Source organism: Protomyctophum parallelum (assembly GCF_964188405.1).
Source record: "Protomyctophum parallelum genome assembly, chromosome: 23".
NCBI lineage: Eukaryota > Metazoa > Chordata > Actinopteri > Myctophiformes > Myctophidae > Protomyctophum > Protomyctophum parallelum.
The window spans coordinates 16,920,622-16,944,211 of NC_139715.1; the positions used below are offsets into that span (position 1 = coordinate 16,920,622).

The 23,590-nt window shown below is 44.3% G+C and overlaps 1 protein-coding gene across 1 annotated transcript in view; it reads left to right on the forward strand.

Annotated features, from left to right (window-relative positions):
* The window catches only part of LOC310853820 (semaphorin-5B-like), a 104,318-nt gene that overhangs the window by 50,769 nt on the left and 29,959 nt on the right, over positions 1-23,590 (forward strand). Inside the window, exons 6-12 of the mRNA XM_083758295.1 lie at positions 1,167-1,229; positions 1,746-1,844; positions 3,601-3,814; positions 5,639-5,924; positions 12,505-12,640; positions 13,798-14,008; positions 15,451-15,679. Of these exons, the coding sequence (XP_083614421.1) occupies positions 1,167-1,229; positions 1,746-1,844; positions 3,601-3,814; positions 5,639-5,924; positions 12,505-12,640; positions 13,798-14,008; positions 15,451-15,679 (1,238 nt within the window). The remainder of the gene's footprint in view (positions 1-1,166; positions 1,230-1,745; positions 1,845-3,600; positions 3,815-5,638; positions 5,925-12,504; positions 12,641-13,797; positions 14,009-15,450; positions 15,680-23,590) is intronic.

Genomic DNA, 23,590 nt, shown 5'->3' on the forward strand with positions numbered 1-23,590 from the left:
TGAGTCCAAATAAATGGCTCTTCTGAAGTAAAGATGAGCCATGCGGTTCTACATTGTCACGGTTTTATGGTTCTGTAGCACTTGTCCTGCATTTTGGATCGCTCTGCTCTCCCACCCTTCTATGTTGAAGTGCTCTCCCGACGGATTCGCTGATCCAGATTTCCCCACCATTTTTTTCTTTCTTTTGTTTTTCGCAACGAAACGATGACCCCGTTTTATGATCTCAGTGGGCGAAATCGCCACTCGGCCGTATTTCACCGTGCGGCGGTTGGGACTCCGCAGGCGTTTATGAGTCCCACCGTGCATGTTTAAACCTCTGCAGCAGCTGTGAGACAACATGCGGCACACAGGAAGGACGGCATGGAATGAATGGAATACCGGGCTGTGCCAGCAAACTTAAAAGAACACGCTCCATAAATCCCCCTGCAGCTATACGCCCCCAGGGCTGCTATACTATGAATAATGACATTGCTGTCTTTTCCCCTGCAATCCAATATAATATACTGTATATGTCACTGGCGTGATATCTTGATCTGTGACGCCTTACAGTACCGAGGCCCCATGCGTTTTTTTTCAAGAGTGGCAGGCACTTGAACCTTTGCGTCCCTATTCTGGGCTGGACACTGGGCTGGACAAGCAATTCTTCGCTTGAGATTTGCTGTAATGAGAAAAAGGAGGAGGCCAAGCATATTGACCCTTTGGACCTGCAGGTCAACGAAGCATACAGTATACTGTTTTGATCAGGTTCTCAATGTGGAACTTGTGTATTTATCAGTTTAAGTTTAAAAAAAAGATGCCGTGTGGCAACTAAACTAAACGGATGACATTGTCTTGTGAAAACACCATTCATCCGTATACTGTAGCTGTGAATTATTTATTTCCCCCCAAACTCACAGGCATTTCTTGTTAAATCCCCCTCATGTGCTTACAGGGATATAAGCCGGCTGTGAGCACAACGTCTCCACGTTGCCTTTGTTGTTCACTGCCTCTAAATTCAAACTGGGATTTGGGATTATGATTGCTTTGTGCTTTATGTGGTTACACATTATTCTAAAGTGCTATATCATGTCTTTCAGATATCTGCAGAGTGATATTACCTTGTTCAAATGTCAACCAATTTAAAACATTTCAACGTCGACTGTGATTTCGCTCTCATTCCCATGCAGGCGACGGAATGGAGCCCTAGCGACTTCACCAAGAGCTTGTGTCAGGCCAAAGGGAAAACTGAGGTAGGTTTCTTTTGCCAGGGTAGGAGGGTGTCTGTTCAAAACTACAACTCCCATTCATACCAGAGGCTTTGTTTTCTCCAATGATGGTCCATATGGGGATTCTGGAGTTCTGTTGGTTTTCACTTCAGCAAGCTGATGTATACATTGTTCACACAACTAACTGGTACAGAGGAATGGATAACTAGCCAAATTCTAGGTATACTTAAACCTTTTCAGCAAATAATTTCCTACTGAAGTGACTTAATTCACTGTGAGTTAAGCCTAACCGCTAGTATAGTGTACTTTCAAACCGCGACACACACACACACACACACACACACACACACACACACACACACACACACACACACACACACACACACACACACACACACACACACACACACACAGGTAAGATTCACTACTGTATCTGCATGTGCTGTACGTCCCAGTCCCGGTATATATATAAGGGATATTGCAGTATCTTACGTCATGGGGAGTGAGTAATGTGCTGACCTCCATTGTTCACGGCCACAGGAGGACTGTCAGAACTACATACGCGTCCTGTTGATCAGCGGCAAGAAGCTGTTCACCTGCGGGACCAACGCCTTCACCCCGGTCTGCACCACCAGACAGGTCTGTTGCTTTTTTTTTTTTTTTTTAAGATATTTTTTTGCGGCTTACGCCTTTTATTGATTTTTGAAGGGACAGACAGTAGGCTGACAGGAAACGGGAGAGAGATGGGGGGATGACATGCAGTAAAGGCCGTGTCGGGTCCGGGAGTCGAACCCGCGGCACACTGCGACTGGATTACCAGTCAGGTGCCCAGACCGTTACGCTACGGCCTGGGCCAAGGTCTGTTGCTTTTAACCACTTTTCTTTTATTTTATTGTGAAAGTCTTTGAATATATATTATTTCACAGCAAACGTTTTTAACTCATAACTTTGCTTCTGGGGGTCCCTGGAACAACATATTTATCAGATGGGGGTCGGGCTGCCAATTACATGGGGTCCTTGACATGAAATAGTTTCAGAAGCACTGACAAAGAAACATAGTTCTTTCAGAGAAATGTCATGATGTCATGTCATTTAGAAGACATTTGTAGAATCTGGTCTCAGGTCTCAATGGCTTAAAGGGGCATGGAACAATAGGCTAATCTAGTTTGTTTTGTTTTCCACTTTGGGATAAAAAACTAAATACCAAAATCATGTTAGGGTGGGGGGGGGGGAGAAGTCATTTTTGTTCTTCTTCCAAGTAGGGGACCTGCGACTTTTTCCCCTTGCACTCTTGCCACCAAGGCAGCTCTCAATTTCATTGGCCAGAAACGAATTAACACTGTTTCCTCGCATGATCCTCCTCCCCCCCTCCCCCACCCCCACCCTTTCTCTTCACAAAGTGAATTCAATACAAGAACACATGATGAACGACTTGGGAAATCAAGTGTTTGTCAAATCACAGGGGAAGTGGGCGTAGATTATAAAAGATGCCCACAAACTCCCCCTGCCCCCTTTCAACGCACAGCTGAATGGACAGGTCTGAATAGACGGATGAATTGGAGGTGTGGTCAGTCTAAAAAGTAAAAGATCAGTGTGAAGTGACGGGAGGTTCTTATGGGGAATTTGTCATCATGGCGTAACATGTCTATTTGCTCAAAGACACTATGACGTGAAATTGTCCATTCATTGTCAATGGGAATTTGATGTTTGTGTAGGACGAAGTTTACCCTAATAGCTGCTTATAGGAGGCCTAGCGGCACACAGAGTCCTCTGTGAAGAAGATATATGTTTTATTCCTTAGAAGAAAGAAAGAAACATCCATCCTTTCATATACCTAAATGAGTACATGAGATTTTCCTTAAAACTTAAGAATAGTTTTATTTGTTTTATAGGAAAACTAAAACAAGTAGCATTATCTTTCTGCAGGGCCTTCTTAATAGAGGGGGGGAATAATGCACTGGCCATGCAGGTGGAAAATGTAGAGTATGCCTCATTATTGCAATGCCTCCCCTCTCTCCCTCTCTCCCTCTCTCTCTCTCTCTCTCTCTCTCTCTGCCGCCCGCTCTGGCGATAAGACGTAGATGGAGAGAAACTATTGCCTGTGTGAAACTCGCAGACAGAACATTGGGTAGTCTCTAAGTGCCTCGGTCTCTCAAGGTTTCCTCGCAACTAAAGGAAGCATCGTTTTGTACAAGAGGAAGGAACCATTATCGGATCAAAGATGCAATCCAAAACCTGATCATTAGAGGCCTTTCATTTCTTTCTTTTCCGTAGTTCATTGTTATCTCCATCCCTCCTTTATTCAACTGCTATTGATCTGCATTCTCTCTCTCCCTCTCTCTCCCTCTCTCTCCCTCTCTCTCTCTCTCTCTCTCTCTCTCTCTCTCTCTCATAGATTGGCAACATTAGCCGGGTGTTGGACACAGAGAACGGCTTGGCGCGGTGCCCGTTCGATCCGCGACACAATTCCACCGCCATGATGACGGAGAAAGGCGAGCTGTACGCGTCCACGGTCACCGACTTTTCCAGCCGTGACCCCATCATCTACCGAAGCCTGGGGAACATGCCACCGCTGCGCACCGTCCAATATAACTCCAAATGGCTCTACGGTAAATTACTCTCAATGCCCCCGACTCCCCCCCCCCCGCTAGCGGACGCTGCTGCTCGTCGCACCTGAGCCAGACCAAACTGGTTTGAACCGACTGACATCGCCGTCCCTAACGCCCCAAAAAGCTTTAAAGTGCAGTTACAAAGCTACAAAGCTGTGGCACAGGAGGTAGAGCAGGTCGTCCAATGATCCGTGGGTCGGCGGTTCGTATCCCGGCTCCTCCTCCTGTCCACATGTCGAAGTGTCCTTGGGGAAGACACTGAACCCTACATTGCCTCCAATGAGTCGGTGTTATCTTGCCACCATTGGTGTGTGAATGTGGGAAGTGACGTTCGACTGTTCGCCTCCCAATGTATGAATGAATGAACCACTGTAAAGTGCTTTGAGCACTTGGAAAAGCGCTATAAAAATGCAATTCATTATCCTCCGGGTGCATGAATGCACTCCAAAAGTTTCATAGCATTCTACCCACTAGATATATTTTGTGCAAGTGGATAGTGTGATCCAAGGGTGGCACTAGACTGAGGAAAGGTTATAAGGGTCACCAAAATCTTTGGGGAGCATGAATGTGCTCTTATTGCTTTTGCACAGGCAAGAAAAAAATACAATATTGTGACAAGTGATGAATACAAAGTTCTGTCTTTGGACAAAACAACACAAACTAATTTTACATAATTCTTGGCATTGGTATTGGCTGCCGGGGAGGTCTGCTTGGGAGCCTGTTCGGCAGGGTGTGGAACTGAGTTTGTTCCTCATGTGTCACGCTCTCCTGAGGAAAACTCCCCGCTTTAATGTCAAGTGAAAAGGAGAGGTGGCATGTGGTCGTCTTACACCTTCCACTGACCATGAAGGGTGGGGCTTAGTAGCAACAAGGACCATGCGAGATAAGATACGATAAACCTTTATTGATCCCCGGAGGGAAAGTCATGGGGGCATAGCGGTGACAACAGCAATGTTGAAACACAGAAAAGGCACAGTGGTCCGGCAGGCAGGCTTCTTTTGTTTTTAACAACACTCCTCTGAAACAGGTTGATGACTACAAGTATTTGAGTTCATATATATCTTCTTCCCAAAAGGACTTTCAAACTAGGAAGGGTATGTCCTGGTCAGCGGCCTGCAATGACATGCATAAGATCTGGTCATCCCAGCTTAGTAAGATCTCGACTGCGGTCGAAAAATGATGATGATGAACATCCGACTAACAGTAGAATATCTGTACAATCAAACAGATTGCTGCTATGTCTACATAAAATGCTATCTAATTTACATAAGTTTAGCCTTTGCCTATACGCCTGTAAGGTCGTCGAGGCTAGTGCAAGTGCTACGGGCTAATATAGAAGAGGTGGGTTTTCAGACTACGACGGAAGATTGGGAGTGAGTCTGCAGTTCTGATTGCAACAATGGGAAGTTCATTCCATAGTTTTGGAGCCAGAAGGGAGAAGAGTCTGGGACGTGTGGAGCGTTGTCCTGTGTGTTTTAGTGAAGGTTCTGCCAGCCTCTATATTATACACAAAATAATATATTTTGTGTATATACAGTATACTGTATGTGACCCACCCCGACAAACGCCGATCTACAAGCTCACAATACGTCGTTTGTAGATCGGCTATTTTCAATAGATTTTGTACACATTTTGAACTTGTGAAATGGGACATTCTGCAATATGAATACTTTAAGTACATTTTGATGCCGATACCTTTGTACTTTAACTCAAATACAGTACATCTTAAATTCCGTATACTTTTACTTGTAACGAAGTAGTTCTAAATTGCAGTATTGGTATACTTTTACTTAAGTAAAACAATCGACTCCGCTCCCCCCTCAGAGCCTCACTTCGTGTCCATGTTCGACGTGGGCCTCTTCGCCTACATCTTCCTGCGCGAGAACGCCGTGGAGCACGACTGCGGCCGCACGGTGTTCTCGCGCGTGGCGCGCCTCTGCAAGAACGACGTGGGCGGCCACTTCCTGCTGGAGCACAGCTGGACCACCTTCATGAAGGCACGCCTGAACTGCTCGCGCTCGGGCGAGATCCCGTTCTACTACAACGAGCTGCAGAGCACCTTCTACCTGCCCGAGCAGGACCTCATCTATGGCGTGTTCACCACCAACGTGTGAGTTGATCCTCTCCCTCTTTATCGCTCTCTATCGCTCTCTCTCTCTCTCTCCTCTCCCCCTCTTCATCTCTTATCTCTCGCTCTCTCTCTCTCTCTCTCTCTCTCTCTCTCTCTCTCTGTATGTTTGGTAATAATAATGCAACTAGTAACTAAAGTTTTCAAATAAATGTATAAATGTAGTGGAGTTATAAGTAAAAGTACTGGAAATTGGAAATACTAATGTCAAGTAAAAGTACAAATACCTCAAAATTGTACTTATACTACATTACACCACTGCTCTGGGGGGGGGGGGGGGCAACTTTCACTGTTCCTTCGGTCTACCTTTCATTCCATCTTTTGTTTGTTCCTGGGCTTTCATCCATGTGTTTCGTTCTCTGCTTCATTTATTTGTTTGTCTTTCTTTCTTTCACTCTTTATTTATTTATTTCTCACCCTGTGTTCCACTCTGACCCTGTCTTTCTGCCTTTCACTTTCTCTCCTTTGTCTCTCTTTCTCCGTCTTCATTTCCCTTTCTTGTTACTCTCTGAATGAAACCAAAGGAGAAGATGTTTTTGGGCTCGTCAGAACATGATTGTAATTTTAAGTCCGACCAGTCAGTCTACACTTCCCCACTAGATCAATTTGCTGCCAAGACACAAGGACATTTTAATTGAAGTGCACCCAGATTCCCCATGAAGGTTTGGGAACAGTAACGGCTGCTCCTGCAAAACCAATCAAACCGAAGGAGTCTCGCATAAGCAGCAAAGCTAGTGCACGGTATGACGCACCATTTACCTTCATTACCGCAAAATAGACTCTCTCTCTCTCTCTCTCTCTCCAGAGACTCTCCCCGGCACATTTCCAGCCTTTTTCCGTATTTATTTTTATGTTTTTTCTCTTTATTTACTCACTGACCTGACTGTATAGCCCTGGGGGAGCCCCGAAGGTTTTATTTTGCCATGCACTGCTGAGGAAACGCATTACAAAAGTGGAGAGCGTGAGCTTGCTGAGCAATGAGCTCAAGTCATTTCAAGCCTGCCTGTTCCCTGAATGCTGCCAAGACCCCCACCATCACCACACACACACACGCACGCACACACATGGACGCACACACACACACACACACACACACACACACACACACACACACACACACACACACACACACACACACACACACACACACACATGAATACACACTCACTGCTATGCTTGGCAGAGTGGAAATTGGTCTGTTGAAGAGAGAGAGAAGGGAGGCCGGTCTGGAGGTCTGAAGGCTGGTGCGGAGGAGAGCTGCCTTGTTGCATCATCATGAGAGATTGATTGATTGATTGAACATTTTATTTCACAGTATGTAGAATGGGTACAACGAAAGCACAGGTCAATACAAATGAAAAAACTGCTACTTTGAGGATGACAGCGAGAAGCATCAGGGTCCTCCGTTTTCAATTCATCAGAACATTTAAAAAGACTTACAGATATAAACTTCTATGAAAGAAAAAACAGGAAATCATCATATAAAGAAAGTAAAATAAAGGGCAAAACATGTACAGTATGGGGGAGGGTTAGTTGCAGACTCTGACTTCTTGTATTTTTACGGGGGCCAGTTTTGAATTGCAGCCGTGCGTATAGCTGCAATTTGAGAATTTTGAGAAAGTTTGAGAAATCAAGGATCAAGGGATTAACTTTCTTAATGGCTTTTGGTGATGCTTTTACTCTACTGACCAATGACCATTATGCCCGACTGACAAGTGTCGGTGCGCGCGCGCGCGTGTGTGTGTGTGTGTGTGTGTGACTGTGTGTGTGTGTGTGTGTGTGTGTGTGTGTGTGTGTGTGTGTGTGTGTGTGTGTGTGTGTGTGTGTGTGTGTGTGTGTGTGTGTGTGTGTGTGTGTGTGTGTGTGTGCGTGCCCTGCAGCTCTCCTTTTAGTATCGATATATCCCAGCAAGTCCACTCATATGGAGCAGAGCAGAGCCCTGGACCTCACACACCAACTACTCTGCTGCCTCAGGCTGTTAGTCGATGTTTACACTTCCTTCGGCCTGTTCTCTGTCACCTAAAAATAGAAATGGAGCCTCTCTCTTGGGTATAGTGCTCACACAAACAGCGGCATGACAGAGATGGTACGAGACATTCAATCTGAAGCGAGTTTGAACTCAAGCTTTGACCCCCAGGAAAAGCTGTAATTGAAATGGTTTTGGAAGACTTAACCGGCGAAGCCAATGGGACTGCGCCTTTTTCTATTTCTGTCTGTGTGTGAAATACACTCTAGGGCAGGTTATACTTTAGCTATTGAAAAATAGCAGATCTACAAGCTCATAGCGCGGTCCCTGGAACAACATATTTACCCTAACCCTTCAGATGAGAGCATCAAAATGCAGGCCCGGACGGCTGGCGTAAGTGTGCCATTTCTTCTTACACTGGGATATATTCCTCAGCCTAGTAGGAAAGTCTCTGAAAGATTTCACGTAAATCACATGCTGCGTTCATGATTTGAGGCCTTTTGTTCAAAATGGGCCAAACCTGCAAACTTTGAAAGCCAATGTTAGCCAAATAGGATGGAATATAAAATATCGGGCAGATGCGTCTTGAACACATGACTATAGAGATAGTGTGTAACGATTTGCAGGATTAACGGTGCCGGAGATTCGCTGGTCACAGATGGACGGACGGACTCACACACACACACGGACACACACGGACAGAGTGCAAAACATACTCTCTCCCCATGCCTTCGGCCTGGTGGAGACAATGACTTTACCTTTGAAAGCATAGAGTTGACAAGCTGACTGGGACTTGGCATGTACATCACAAGGGACCAATTCCCACTGCAACTTGCTATCTCAAAACCATTTTAAACCAATAGCAATAACCGACTTAAAGGTATATTCAGTGATTTCACTTAATTCAAATATCACTTATTTTTTTGTTTTGTTGTGATAATCCTCCCTACTATAGAGTGTGCTGACCATATAAGGAGTTCCTCCCTGTCCCCAGTTAACCCCTGGGGGTCAAAAAACCTTAGGTTTTGTTTTTGACTCTCTATCCTGATTGGACGAAAGGCTGGGTCCCACAGCCAAAAACGAAACCTAAGGTTTTTTGAGTGAAATCACTGAATATACCTTTAATCTTGCTCATATACTGTATGTTAGTCAAATATTCGAGAAGCAATTCGTTTTGAGATTGATATTGATGTTTTTCTTATATAAAACAGATTGTCACAAAAAAAACGAATCGATTTTTTTATCATCGACTAAAGCAATCAGTCTGATTATTACGTTAATCCTCATACAATGGTCGCTTACAGAAATAGTGAAAATAGCTGTATAGCTCTCTGTGCGTAGTGTCGTGAGACACTTTGTGAGCTTGTAGATCAGCTGTCTTCACTAATGGAGCCAAAGGTTTTAAATAATCATGATGTCGCCGAGCTCTACTTCCACCATGGCAGATTCTGCCTTCGGTTCGTCGTTAGTTGTTTCTTGTTGTGCAATGGTGGAAAGTAACTAAATACATGTACTTAAATACTGCACTTAAGTACAATTTTGAGGAATTTGTACTTTACTTGAGTATTTCCAATTTCCAATACTTTCACTTCTACTTCACTACATCTAAAAACATCAAAATATTGTACTTTTACTCCTCTACATTAATTTGAAAACTTTAGTTACTAGTAGTTACTTTGGAAATTGTAATTTTGATTAGAAAACATCCATTAACCACTCCAGCCCTATATACATTTTGCTTACTATGGCAGAGAAAACCATGCAAGGCAGCAACCTGCACATCAGGAGCAATTAGGGGTTCAGCGTCTTGCTCAAGGACACTTCGACACTGAGGCCCAATCCCAATTGACTCCCTCAAGCCCTGAGCCCTGGACCCTCATTGACTTTAATGACGTCAGCTGTAAGTGCTTGAGGGTGAGAGGCTGCAAGGGCTTCAAATTGTTGTGAAAGAAATGGAACAGCACTTTGAAGATGAGTCCGCCATTCATGACACTTTGCATCACTTTATAAAAACTGTCCTTATTCACAGCCAGTGCCTACCTATGCTTGGCCTATTTATACATGTCTATCACGTCTATTTTAGTATTTAAGCTGATCGTTTTATTATTAGTTTCATAAATACACTTTCCTGTGTGATATGGGTTGTAATATTCATATATAATAATATTCATTATACATTTCATTTCCATATTCTTTTACTTTGCTCATTAGTAATTTATCATCATGTTTCCCTTATTATTATTATTGTTATTAAATATATAGCCTATATCCTTTCATTCCGTCTCCTTTTGAGAACAGTGAGAAAGCATTGTGTTTGTTGACATTCTAACCGTGATACATAACTAATTTGCATACTTAAATGATTGACGTTTGGAGGATCCCCCTCATTCCACTGGTAACGCTATGAACTGTGGGTAATTTCTTTGCCAAAGTCAGCCAAAGTCAGCATTGACGCTGACTTTGGCAAAGGGCACATAAAGGGGCGGGGCTAAGCCCTCACTGACTTTCCAATTTCAAATGGGACATACCCTCAAGCCCTCGCAGACTTCACATGAACGCGCAGCTAAGTCAGTGAGGGCTCATTGAGTCAGCAAGGGAGCGGATTGGGCCTAACTCTGGGGGAGCCCTGGGTTCGAACTGGGAACCTCACAGGTCCCATCCAGCTGCTCTACCGGCCACTGCTGCCCCCTATGGCAGTAGGGCGGCACTACTATCACAAGTAAGACGCGCAAACGCGGGAAGCGAACGCAGCTCGTGTGTGTGTGGTTGTGTGTGTGTGTGTGTGTGTGTGTGTGTGTGTGCTACAGCTGCGCCCTGTGTGTGTGTGTGTGTGTGTGTGTGTGTGTGCTACAGCTGCGCCCTCTGGTGGCGGGCGGGTGGTGTAACAGCGTGACACACACACACACTCACACACAGACATTCAGCCCTTGCTGTCATAGTAAGTGGCTCACTGCGTTCGCAACTAATCACTACTGCCATGATCCTCACTGGAAAGTCTGGATGTGGCACTCCTTTTAAATGCACTTAAGTTGCCACCAACTCTCTGAAGACGATAATAACTGTTCATCGCAAAGAAAGGGGTTGATAATAATATGGTCCCAAATGTATGCATGATTACCTATTTTAATTAAATACATGGAAAATAGCATCGGAGCACCAAGAAGCTTTTTTTTTGGCAGCACATTTAGGGGTGCATTTCACACTTTGCTGGTCCTTTTGGAATTATTATAGTGTCTTTTTTGTGTGGGTTTAGCTACCGCAAAAGGCTTTTGTGAATTTGCCCCTGAGACTTGAAACTTGCTTGGCATAGCTGTTTAAGCTTTGTGAAAGCCACAGTGCTGTTTATGTTCCACAATAATTCACTGTACTACAGTACAGGCCAAAGGAAAGTTAAGGAGGACTTTAATATGCCTGAAAACGTCTGCCATTTTATTGTTGTATTTGAGCGATTTTAACCGCAAGGTTTAGCTAAAGATACCTTAATTATTCAGGTAAGTTCAGTAACATTTTAAACATTTTAACCGTCCCTATTTCGGCCATGTGATTATTGACTAGAGAGGAAATGTAAATCAAACCAATGCAAATCAAAACATTAAGCCGCTAGCATAAAAGAAGGCTCTATATGACACGTGGAAGTTGTGAAGTCATGTAGTGGTCTTTTAACACTGACTACTGTATGAGAAAATAATTACACGCACACACGTGTAGTATATTCTCTCTTCCTTCCATATCTGCAGTACATTTTATTATCCTCATTAGGAGTCTCGACCTGCCTGCAGGTCCATCTGCAGAATGCAACCCACGAGGGCAGCATGATTAACTACTTTATGGGATATTTTTAAGGCTCTTTACATTTTATTGGATTCTACAGTGGAGATGGACAGGGGAGGGAAGGGGTGATAAGGGGAGGGGGGGGGGGGGCACAGCTTCAGTGCCCGATTTGCGCCAAGGATTTCACCACGATGTGCCCAATGAGCTGGCACAGTGGTTTTCAAAGAGGGGACCGGACCGCTGACCCTAAACAGTCCTTGGTCGTCTTCCAGGGGGGTCCCCAGCTAAATGACTGATAGTTCTAGGACCCAAATGGACCCTCATTGGTCTGTATGGTTGTCCTGTTCCATGGTCTAATCTAATGCATACCAAACTGGGGGTCCAAGTTTAAAATCACTGAGCTAGCATAATACAGTAGTACAGTAGAGCCCCCTGACACAATGAAAACACTTGGAGTCTCTCTTTCTCTCTCAATTCAATCCAATGCAGCTGGGCTTTATTGGCATGAGAACATAACATTTACATTGCCAAAGCAAAAGAGGAAAAAAAAAACTGTTTATGGAATAAAGAAATGTGAAAATAGAGTTGTGTTACATTGCAACTTAGAAAACTATCTTACTTAAAACCATAAGGAATTACAATAGTGCATTTGCTGTCAGAAACAAACATAGGAAAGGTTAGTTTGGGATAAAACCTTTGAAACAAGTTGCTGTACAGCTGTATTTCCATGTTTTGCATTCACGTGGTATAGCATTTTGTGGGACAAAATGGCAGCAAATGATTCAAATGTATGCATCTCTCTTTCTCTCTCTCTCCCCCCATCAGTAACAGCATCTCGGCCTCCGCTGTGTGTGCCTTCAACTTGAGCGCCATCACCCAGGCATTCAACGGGCCTTTCCTCCACCAGGAGAATCCACGCACCACATGGCAGTCCACCCCCAACCCCATCACCAACTTCCAGGTAAAACCTTGGACCGGCTCCATTGACCTTAATATCTTGCCATTAACCCATTTTCGGTGGAAACCCCTTTTGGTGTCTTAAACATTACGTTATAATTTAGCTATTGGAAAATCTGCTATTTTTGGAAGAATCGTGAAAATGTGGCACAAATCTTTGAATATATATTCTTTCAGTGTGAACGTTTTTAACTCAAATCTTTGCTTCTGGGGGGGTCCCTGGAACAACATATTTTCAGATGGGGGTCGGTGGCCAATTACATATATTTTTGGGGGTCCTTGACATGAAACTGTTTGTGAACCACTGACATAGAAACATGTGTTTTTCAGAAAACTTTCAGGATTTAGAAGGTATTTGTAGAATCGAGCTCAGGTCTAAATGGGAGTGGCAAGGAAGTTCTCCACCCTATCAATTAGTAACGCCCAGCATTTAGGACAGAGATTGATCAAAAGGACGGAGATTATTGATATCAAAACCGATCACATTGCTCCACAGACTGGGAGTGTCTGTTGCGCAACATTCAATGTTATTTTCCGGTGGGACGTCATCGAAAATGTTCCCCCCCATTTTAGCCGACGAGATCGAAAATCTTAAAACGTGAATCCGGGATAGCTTCCTGTCCGTCGCTAAATGTGCTCTGCTGCTATACACTGGGCGCTATGTTTTAATGGATTAAATAACCCTGGGCATTCGGGTGTTAATGGCAGGGTTGTAACTAGCAGCAATTTCCCATTGACAGCACATACATCCAAACAGAAAAGTCCTATCTGATTGACTATCTACATTCTACAAGCTCATAGCGCGACACTGAACTTGTAGGTCTGCTATTTTTGAAAAATCGTGAAAATGTGGCACAAATCTTTGAATATATATTCTTTCAGAGTTTCAGTTTTTAACTCAAAACTTTGCTTCTAGGGGGGGGGGGGTCACTGGAACAACATATTTTCAGATGGGGGTCGGCGGCCAATTACATATACTTTTCGGGGTCCTTTACATGAAATATTGAGAACCACTGATATACAAACATGAGGTATTTCAGAAAAAAGTTAAATTTTGACGTCAGGCCTAAATGGGTTAAAAGCCATTTTTTGAAAGAATCGACCTCAGGTCTAATGAATGGGGTTAATAAATAACCTTCCCCCCTCCTCCTCCTCCTCCAGTGCGGGACGCTGGAGGAGCGCGAGCCGGGCGAGAAGAACCTGACGGAGCGCAGCCTGCAGGACGCGCAGCGCCTCTTCCTCATGAACGACGTGGTGCAGCCCGTCAGCGTGGACCCGCTGCTGGCGCAGGACAACGTGCGCTTCTCCAAGCTGGTGGTGGACATCGTGCAGGGCCGCGACGCCCTCTACCACGTCATGTACATCGGCACCGGTGAGGGTGACGTACAGTACCAGATCCAAACCTGTTCATTTGAGAGGGGACAGGCGTATTGTTTGTGTGTGGGACAGGGGGGGATGGGACGGACGGGGGTCAGCAACTTATTACTTATTACTACACCTTTTGGTGTTTTAAAGCATTATGTTATACTTTAGCTATTGAAAAATAGCAGATCTACAAGCTCACAAACTTGTAGGTCTGCTATTTTTTATAGATCGTGAAAATGTGGCACAAATCCTTGAATATATAACGTTTTTAACTCAAATCTTTGCTTCTGAGGGGTTCCTGGAATGACATATTTTAAGATGGGGGTCGGTGGCCAATTACATATCATTTGTGGGGTCCTTGACATGAAATATTGAGCACCACTGATACAGAAACATAGGTATTTTTGAAAACTGTCAGAATTTAGAAGATTTTTTTTTAATTTCGATGTCAGGCCTAAATGGGTTACAGTAAATGCCTTGATGTCATATTCGATTTTTTGTTATTATACCCCTCTGGCGTTTTGTATTTAAAATTATGATTTATTTTGTCATGGGTGGTATGGCCAACTTGCTACTTAGGGTTAGCCTAGGGGATATTAATCATGTTATTTGAACTGCATAGCTTAAAAACACATCTGTGAGGAAAAGCTTTACAACAGAAAAATCCAGCGGTTACGGTAACTATTCGAGCATTTGAACACTGATGATGCCTGCCAGTGACAATGTGGGACAGTGTCTCAATTTGTGGGACGCCTGAAAAATCTTTGAAATGAGGGACTGGCCCACACAAAGGGGGACTTCTGGTCACCCACTGCATGGTGACTGAGTGGGTCCCGCTGGGGATGGGATTTTATTGTACAAATTGGTAGTATTTTGTACTAGTAATTATGGTGCAATGTGCATTTGATATGCTAACTTTGATTTATTTTCCATAAATGGCAAAACCTCTGTTGAAAGGGAGCCTTTAATATTAGTATTAACCCCCTCAATGCATTCCTGTGAGCGGCGAGCATACCTAAATTGGATTCAAATCTATAACAAGACAGAACAGGACAGTTATTTCACTTCATGATCATCTGAATAGCGCAGTTAGAAATTAAGCAAAGTCAAAAATGAATCTACAGAATAATTTTAAGCTGCATTCCAGAACTTATGTTAATGAATAAAACATTGTAACCAATCTCTATGGTATGGAAATACAATATAACTAGCACATTTGGTGTTGGGTATAGGATAATTCCATACTAGAAGGCTTTCTTACCTTTTATTTGTATAGTTACGTCCCCACCAAAGAGGTCCAGTACTACAGACACCTATGCCATCATGTTGCATTTCCTTTGTTCCATCATAGGTGTCTTTCTGAGTGTGACTAGTCTTAGTTTGATGACCTCTGACTGGGACCATTTACAAATCTCATTGCTTATACATCTTTCTTCTGACCAATACCAGAGCACGGGACCATCCTGAAGGCTCTGTCCTCCACCAATGAGAGCCTGGGGGGCTGCTACCTGGAGGAGATGAGACTCTTCCCCGACGACGATGGCGGCGGTGAGGGTGGTGGCCGACGACACATCCGGAGCCTGCAGATCCTCCAGGGCGACCGCTCGCTGTTCGTGGGGCTGGACGACGGGCTGCTGAAGATCCCGCTGGAGCGCTGCTCCAGCTACGCGTCTGAACGGTAGGACTCTCCCCCACTACATCAGATCTCTGAACAGATGAGACTGCCGAAGCAAGCATGCAGGCACACGAGGCAGAAGTAGAACAAACACGGGAGCAAGTGTTGTTTTTGTCGACTAAAACTTAAGACGATTTTTTTTCGTCGACTACCTTTTTCCACTGACGAAAACTAAATGGAAACTACATGAAAACTAAGCTTTGACGACTAAAACTAACGACTAATATACTGACGATTTTGTCAACAAATAAAAACTAGACTAAAATGAAAGGAAGGGACTAGTGGACAAGAGGTCCAGTATAAGTCATTTTACACTTGGTTGCATGGGCTGCGACGCGTTGTGAGCTTGTAGATCGGCTATTTTCAACAAGTGTAAAATGAGCCATTAGGACAGCATTATTTTCAATAGCTAAAGCATAACATAACGCTAACACCAAAAGGGGTTCCCGCCCAAAATGGGTTAACTGAACTACGCAGAACGCCTAGCATGCCAGCAAGCTGGAGAGGGCTCCGTCTAATTTGTAAATGCCCTTGAAGTGGCATCAAGATGAGTTCATTCATTTATAAATAATTCAAATAGTGCGCTAAGCACTCACAGACAGCTGTCTGGAGGAGTTGTTTGTAAACAGCATTGGGTGAGATGAGAGAGAGAGATGGAGGGCAGAGGATGAGCATGCCTCGATAGTTCAACACAACTTCCAACGAGAGTGATCAGAGATGCTCCATACACACACACACACACACAGAGCCCTGCATGAGCCCAAAATAAGTGTAATAAAGTGTGCGTGGTCACGTAACTATGGAGCAGCGCGTGCATGCCGGCATGCCGCGCTGCAGAAGCAAGTCCAGTCTGGGTAAAATTCATTGCGCAAAATTAATATAACGCTCATAATGGTCAGGTACAGAAACGGCCCGGGCAAAACGGACTTGCAGGGCTCTAGTGTGTGTGTGTGTGTGTGCGTGCAGCCGTGTACGTTGCCAGTAGAGGTTTAGCTGGTGATCCGTCACCTTCACGAGGCAGAGAGCATCAGGATAAGCGGTGAAGACATCCTGACATTACAAAGGAGAGCTGTGGGACTGCTTTCACATCGCTACGCGCCGTCAGCCTGCCGCAGCGTGAAGCTGTGCGTTAAAACAGAGTCAAAGTCCATGAGCGTCTGTCTAGAGAAAAGGAACCGAAGCGTTGTTCTTCTCTCAACTCTTTCTTTACACCTCAGGAGATCAATCACTGATGTGGCGAATATATACGCATACTATACTGTAGATTGTGATGCTCATTTTGTTCATGAGGCCCAGACCAAGAGCATGCTTATACTTGCGAAGAGTATCTCCTCTGACCCCTTGGCTTACACGTTTTAAAGGATGAATATCAACTGTTGCCCTCCATGAGGCGGTTTAGAGTCCCTACATTTAAGAAAAACAGACTAAAGAACTCGTTTGTACACCAGTCTGTCTTGCTTCTAAACCAACATCGTTAAACCAGTGGATATGTTCTCGTTCCTGATTGTTTCTGTGATTTTTGTCCTGTAATGTCTACCATTTTGTAATGTATGTCTATGTCTTGTCTGTTTCTTGAACGGTGACGTCATGGACGCAAAACAAATTTCAGTGCAAGCTGACAATGAAGTTGTATCGTGTCGTTATCACATATCAATAGCCTTGTTTGTTATCTTTTGTCACAAGGACCGTGCCAAAATGGGTACAGTGTAACTTTGAAAAAGTTGAAAACATACCGAGACAAAAAAGCTCAGTGATGAAACAAAGGGCCGGGGAGACTCGCAATACTCAGTCTCCATTAAGGCCTGCTGAGCCTAACAGAAACATCTCCCTGGCTATAAAGCACGTCAGATTGAAGCCAAAAGGACAATGGATGCCCATCGCTCATTTGGAGCCAACGCAGCAGAATTCACAAACCACCCTGCCCGGACCCCCCCCCCCCCCCCCCCCTAACTCACACCACCGCAACTCCACTCAAGTCAAAAGTTTATTTAATTAGAGAGTGGCACATTTCATGCAACGGGAAATGCTTGGCAGAAACAATAATTCACATTTACTTTACTACAAAGTGTGTGTGTGTGTGTGTGTGTGTGTGTGTGTGTGTGTGTGTGTGTGTGTGTGTGTGTGTGTGTGTGTGTGTGTGTGTGCGCGCGTGCGTTCGCTTCAGATCAGATTCACTTTTTTGTCACGCTTGTGCATAATATCCGTCTATCCGTGTAAGCATGTGAGTGAATTAGGGGCAAAGGGGGATATTATATAGGATTGGCGTGATTGGCTACTGTATACCGCAGTATAGTGACATGTCACTCACACGGTGGCAAATTTACAGATTAATAGTCTGGAATATCGCTGTTTTTTTGACTGGTAAAGAGAAAATCATGTTTTTGCAGCGTTTGTTGCATTTGTGGAAGTGAAGTTGCTTTGGGCTCTGCATTGTGTAGAGCTCCATCCACGTGATTCAAATTTGGGGTTCATCAGCCGATGCCTTCATGATTTCTTTCCCGCAAACCTTTGAAGCCATTTATAGCCATTCGTTGTGGAATATCAGAAGTCTGTATGTACACACACAAAGTATCGGCCCCGAAAAAGTCTTAAAAGTGACCGAAATCGGTCAATAAAACAAATAAAACATGACTCGGTCGAGGTCTTCATCGATAAAGTCGGGGGAAACTCGGGTCTAGCAGTAAAACTATTAAACTAATGATGGACAATGTTCAGATTCAGATGACCAGGTAGTATACAACAGTATACAACAAGGTTCTACCAAAAGTTCAACATAACTTTAACCAGACCTATCCAACCTTGTTTATTATGAGGACCCTGCCCCCTGGGCCACAAGCAAACCCTGAAAGCATGTTGTTTGTTATAGGGCTTCCTCCACTCCCCAGGAAGCCTCTCGTCTGCGGGGGTTTTATGGCCAGTGGCTGCCGCCAGTCAGCCAGCATGGCGGTTCTGAGGGGAAGTGTGCCTGGGGGGAAGGGGGGGGGGGGGGGTCTACTCTGGATCTGCACTACTAAAAAGTATGTGCATTTCAGTCTGCAGGGTTTACTTTATGGAATGAACTTCCGGAAGAGATAAAACAAAACAATAGTATGCCATAGTTTAAACAACATCAATATAAGAAAAGCATTTTTAAGATATATTTAAAGATATTTTGTATCTTTACTTTTATTGTTTTATTGTGATGTTTTATTGTATGGTGTTCGAAACAAATAAAAAGAAAGAAAGAAAGAATGACATGAGGTCCTCGGCCGTAGTCGTTGTCGCTTTGGTATTCAGGCTGTATGTGTTACTGACCTCTTTGATGATCTCCAGGAAATCCTTAGATCTCAGCTTAAGAGCATTCTGGGCGGGGGCGGAAAGCAAAGTTAGATTTTCTTGCGGAAATGTATTCAGAGGGCCCACTCGTGTGTGTGTGTGTGTGTGGGGAGGGGGGGGGGGTCTCCTTTAAGGAGCCTCAATTCATTTTCTTCCCTCGACGCAATTCACAGCTTTCACGACAATTGAAATCTAGAATTGCTTGACGTGAACAGGGGGGGAATTTGGGGGGGGGGACTCTTAAACATCCATCTGGCCGTCCGTCCGTCTGGTCCTAGGAGGAAAAAAAAGGACAAACTGGCTCCCCAGGTTGAATGTGAGCTCTTCCTTTCAACAGCTGGCACATTCGTGGGGGGGGGGCAATGAAAGAATAAAAAGAAGAACTAGTTTTCATGTGGCGAATCATCTGGCAGACTCCCTGAAGTGTCGCTGGCTTTCCAACGGCCCAGACTTAAACGCTTGTCAGCGTTTCGCCGGGTAATTGGACTGAATGAATGCAGCTGAGTGCAGCCGGCGTCCCTGCGTATACCACTGCACCTGTCTTATATCGCAGGAGAGAGAGAGAGAGAGAGAGTGGTGTGTTATAGGGTGTTAGAAATTGGAGACAAGGAGGGTTCGGAAGATGTACGATTTTTTGTTTTGTTTGGAAGGTGGGGGGGGGGGGGGTGTTGTTATTCTGTATACTTTTTGCTGTCCTTATTTGACACGAGCAGAGAACTGACAGAGCAATAACCGCTGCTTAGTTATTAGTTTCGCAAGCAGAGCGTGCAAGTACTGCGATCAGCTGGGTATGCATGTATGTATGTCGGTGTACTCCACCGGCCAATAAGGACTAAGGGACCACTGTTCTTGATGACGTAACTAAAGCATGTTTCAAGGTTGGTATAAGGTCAACAGGGGGTATGTATGCATGTATGCATGCATGCATGTCATGGTATGTATGTCGGTGTCCTCCCAACAGCCAATAAGGGACCACCGTTCTTGGTGACGTAACTAAGGCACGTTTCAAGGTCAATAACGGGTCTAAAGTATTTAGAATAGCAGAGAGCTCGCTAGGACTCAGAGCAGCAGTCGTACCCAGACAGACAGCAGAGAGCTCTAAGACTCAGAGCAGCAGTCGTACCCAGACAGACAGCAGAGAGCTCTAGGACTCAGAGCAGCAGTCGTACCCAGACAGACAGCAGAGAGCTCTAGGACTCAGAGCAGCAGTCGTACCCAGACAGACAGCAGAGAGCTCTAGGACTCAGAGCAGCAGTCGCTTGCGCACAAGTAGGCCATACATGGCCTACTTGTGTGCAAGGTGCAAGTTGGCATTGGAATTGTACTTTAGTTCTGTTCGTCTATCGAGTTAGTCAGCAGGAAAGCTAAGAGGAAGACAGTGAACGAGAGAGAAAGGGGAAAGGAGAAAGAGAGAGAGAAAGAGAGAGCTCTTTGGCAGAAATCTGATCGTGGCCCAGGTTCTGGAGGTGAGAGTCCTATCCGCTGTGGTTTGTTCAACGCTGCTTCCAAATGAGAAATGTGGCCTTGGAAATTGCTTTAATTTGTGGCTCCGTGCCAAAACTAGCCAGTGTGCAATTCCTTATCCCTTCATCCTCCTCATCGACTCTGGTGCTGGCAAGGAAGCAGACGCCACATGGAGAAGGCACTGACCGGTGGCCAGCATGGATGGTTTCAAGTGTAAAGTGACCTTGACCTCTATATACGCACTGTTGTTTTGACCAGGAAATTTATTTCTTGCTTCCCCCTCTACCCATTGCTTCTGCCACATTGCTTTGGGCCGTATCGTTTTTCTAATTTTGGACATTATGTTGATCTCAGGATCTATACATTGCATGAATGTATAAAGTAAAAATATACAGTATGTGGAGAAAAAACAATCACATCCGTGTGAAGTGAGGGGCGCTCTAATCAATTATTGACCGTATACCAACCTTGAAACATACCGTAGTTACGTCACCAAGAATGGTGGTCCCTTATTGGCCAAGGGTTTCCACCAACATAACGACAGCCGATTTGCTCAGACACATATGACATAAATTCTCCATTCATTGTCTCCACCAGGCCGAAGGCATGGGGAGAGACTCCGAGAGAGTATGTCCGTGTGTGTGTGTGTGTGTGTGTGTGTGTGTGTGTGTGATGTGTGTGTGTCGTTTGCAGGATTGGCCCGTTTTGAACAAAAAGCAGCATGCAATTTACGTGAAATCTTCCACAGACTTTATACTAGACTGAGGAATATATCCCACCCTTTTCACATTGGCCTGTTTTAGCGCCACCAACAAGTGGATTTTTGCAAAAGACTTATATATTTTTTAAATCTATTTCTAGGTACTGTCTTTGCTGCTCTGTTTCTTATTTCATTGTTGGTTTATCTTTGATTGTGATGTTCTTGTTTTATTCCTATTATTTTATTGTACACACCTTGTAACAACTGTTTTGAAAGGCGCTTTATAAATATAATTACCACCTACCTACCTACCTACCTATTATAGTGCCACCAGGAGGCCACACAACCTGACCTGACCTGGCCTGGTGGAGACCTGTGCCCCGAGGGGAACGTTATCTACATACCGGTAGTTGTCAATGGCATTGTGTGGCATCGTAAAAAGCGGTAGAAGAAGGTGTAGAGTACGTAGCCCAGAGGAAGATCCACATGCTCTGGTAGGATTTGTGGTAAGACCATAGGCAGGGCCCTTGGGGGGGTTTTATAATGCTTCATTATAATATATAAAAGCACTACTACACCCTCTCTGGGCATTTGTCCAACAAACACACTTCCTGCACTCAGAGGTGGGTTAATAATGATAATAGAATCATGATCCATTCAAGTTTACTCATCTTAGAGCATGGAGTAAATGTACTTCAATATACTCTAATAGTTTGAATAGTGTGGCCACTCTGCTATACATTTGAGTGATGGAATACTTCATTGGTCAGAAATGTAAACACGCGACGTGAGGTCCTTGCGACTTGTTTCCATTGTGGTCCTACTGTATGTATTCAATTAATCAGAATAGCATAAAAAGGCCCAGGCCGTAGCGTAACGGTCTGGGCACCGGACTGGTAATCCAGTCGCAGTGTGCCGCGGGTTCGACTCCCGGACCCGACACGGCCTTTACTGCATGCCATCCCCCCATCTCTCTCCCGTTTCCTGTCAGCCTACTGTCTGTCCCTTCAAAAATCAATAAAAGGCGTAAGCCGCAAAAAAAAAAAAAAGAATAGCATAAAAAAATAATAGTTTTTCAGGCCAGTTTTGAAAGACGGTTTAATTGATGGTGTCAGGGAATTCCACATTTTGGGGGCAGAGTAGTAGAATGAGAATTTCCCCATGTTTGTTTTATAGTTGGGTAGTTAGTTGTTGTGTGCAGTTTGTCACAATGTGGTATTCAGTGGCGAAGCTGCACAACACAGGCTGACTGCTTGTGTTCATGCATGTCCGTGTTGTGTTCATGGCGAGTGTGGTGACTTGTCTTTTGTCTCCTCTGAACAGAAATTCATCCTTTGTCAAGTCCCGCCCCTGGTTGTGCCCCTCTTTCCATGCATTGGTTGCCGTTTTTTTGTTTGGACAAAAACCCTTTCTCTCCATCCACTACCAATGAAATGACGTGTTTTTCAGTTGCTTTGTATTGATATTCTGTGCATATTATTTTGTATATATCTAGACAGTCTTTTGTATATTCACGCACGTACGCACGCACGTAAATACACGTGTGCACGCACATACTTTCTACACAGACACATATGTATAGGCAGTTTTATGTGCACATTGCATACATGTACAAACATGCGCACGCACACACACACACACACACACACACACACACACACACACACACACACACACACACACACAATAAACAAATCACAACAGGAGAAAGACCCCTTTTACAGTCTTGCAAGGCAGGGCTGTGCTATAAGGCTGTGCCTTTTTCCGATAAAGTTCCATCCTCCAACTGCCACTGAGGGGCTTTCCTGGAACCCTGACAAGCTCACCTCTTTCTCAGTGTGGGTTTATAGATTTAATGACCCTCTGCAGCCAGACTGTGTTTGTCTTGTGACTGGCTAATCTGTTTACTAGTGCAGGGCTCAACTCATTTTCACTTCGTTAAAGTCGCAGCAGCTTAATGGAAAGGACGGGGGGGGGGGGGTGTTTTCCGCACGACGTGTCGCATGAGCACACGTCTACCATGTTTATACGACCGTTCTACATATCCATCAATTGGGAAATTATCTTTGGAATAACATTTGAAATATTTATATGAACAGCACTTAAGTTTAGGTAATGATGAAACGATTAATTTGCAACCATTTTGGTACAGTATGTAGCTTGGTTTATAAGAGTCCTTTTTTTCATTATAGAATTATACTACTTTCTAAAAACTTGACCATGGAACGAAGAAACTTGGTATTTATACTAGGGCATTAAGCAACTAGTTTACTAGTCGACTAGTAAATCCACTAGTCGACCTTGTTGGTACTAGTTAGTTGATAAGAAGAAAACATTTATTGTCTCCACCAGGCCGAAGGCATGTGGGGAGAGTATGTTTTGCACTCCGTCCGTCCGTGTGTGTGTCCGTCCGTCCGTCCGTGTGTCCGTGAGCA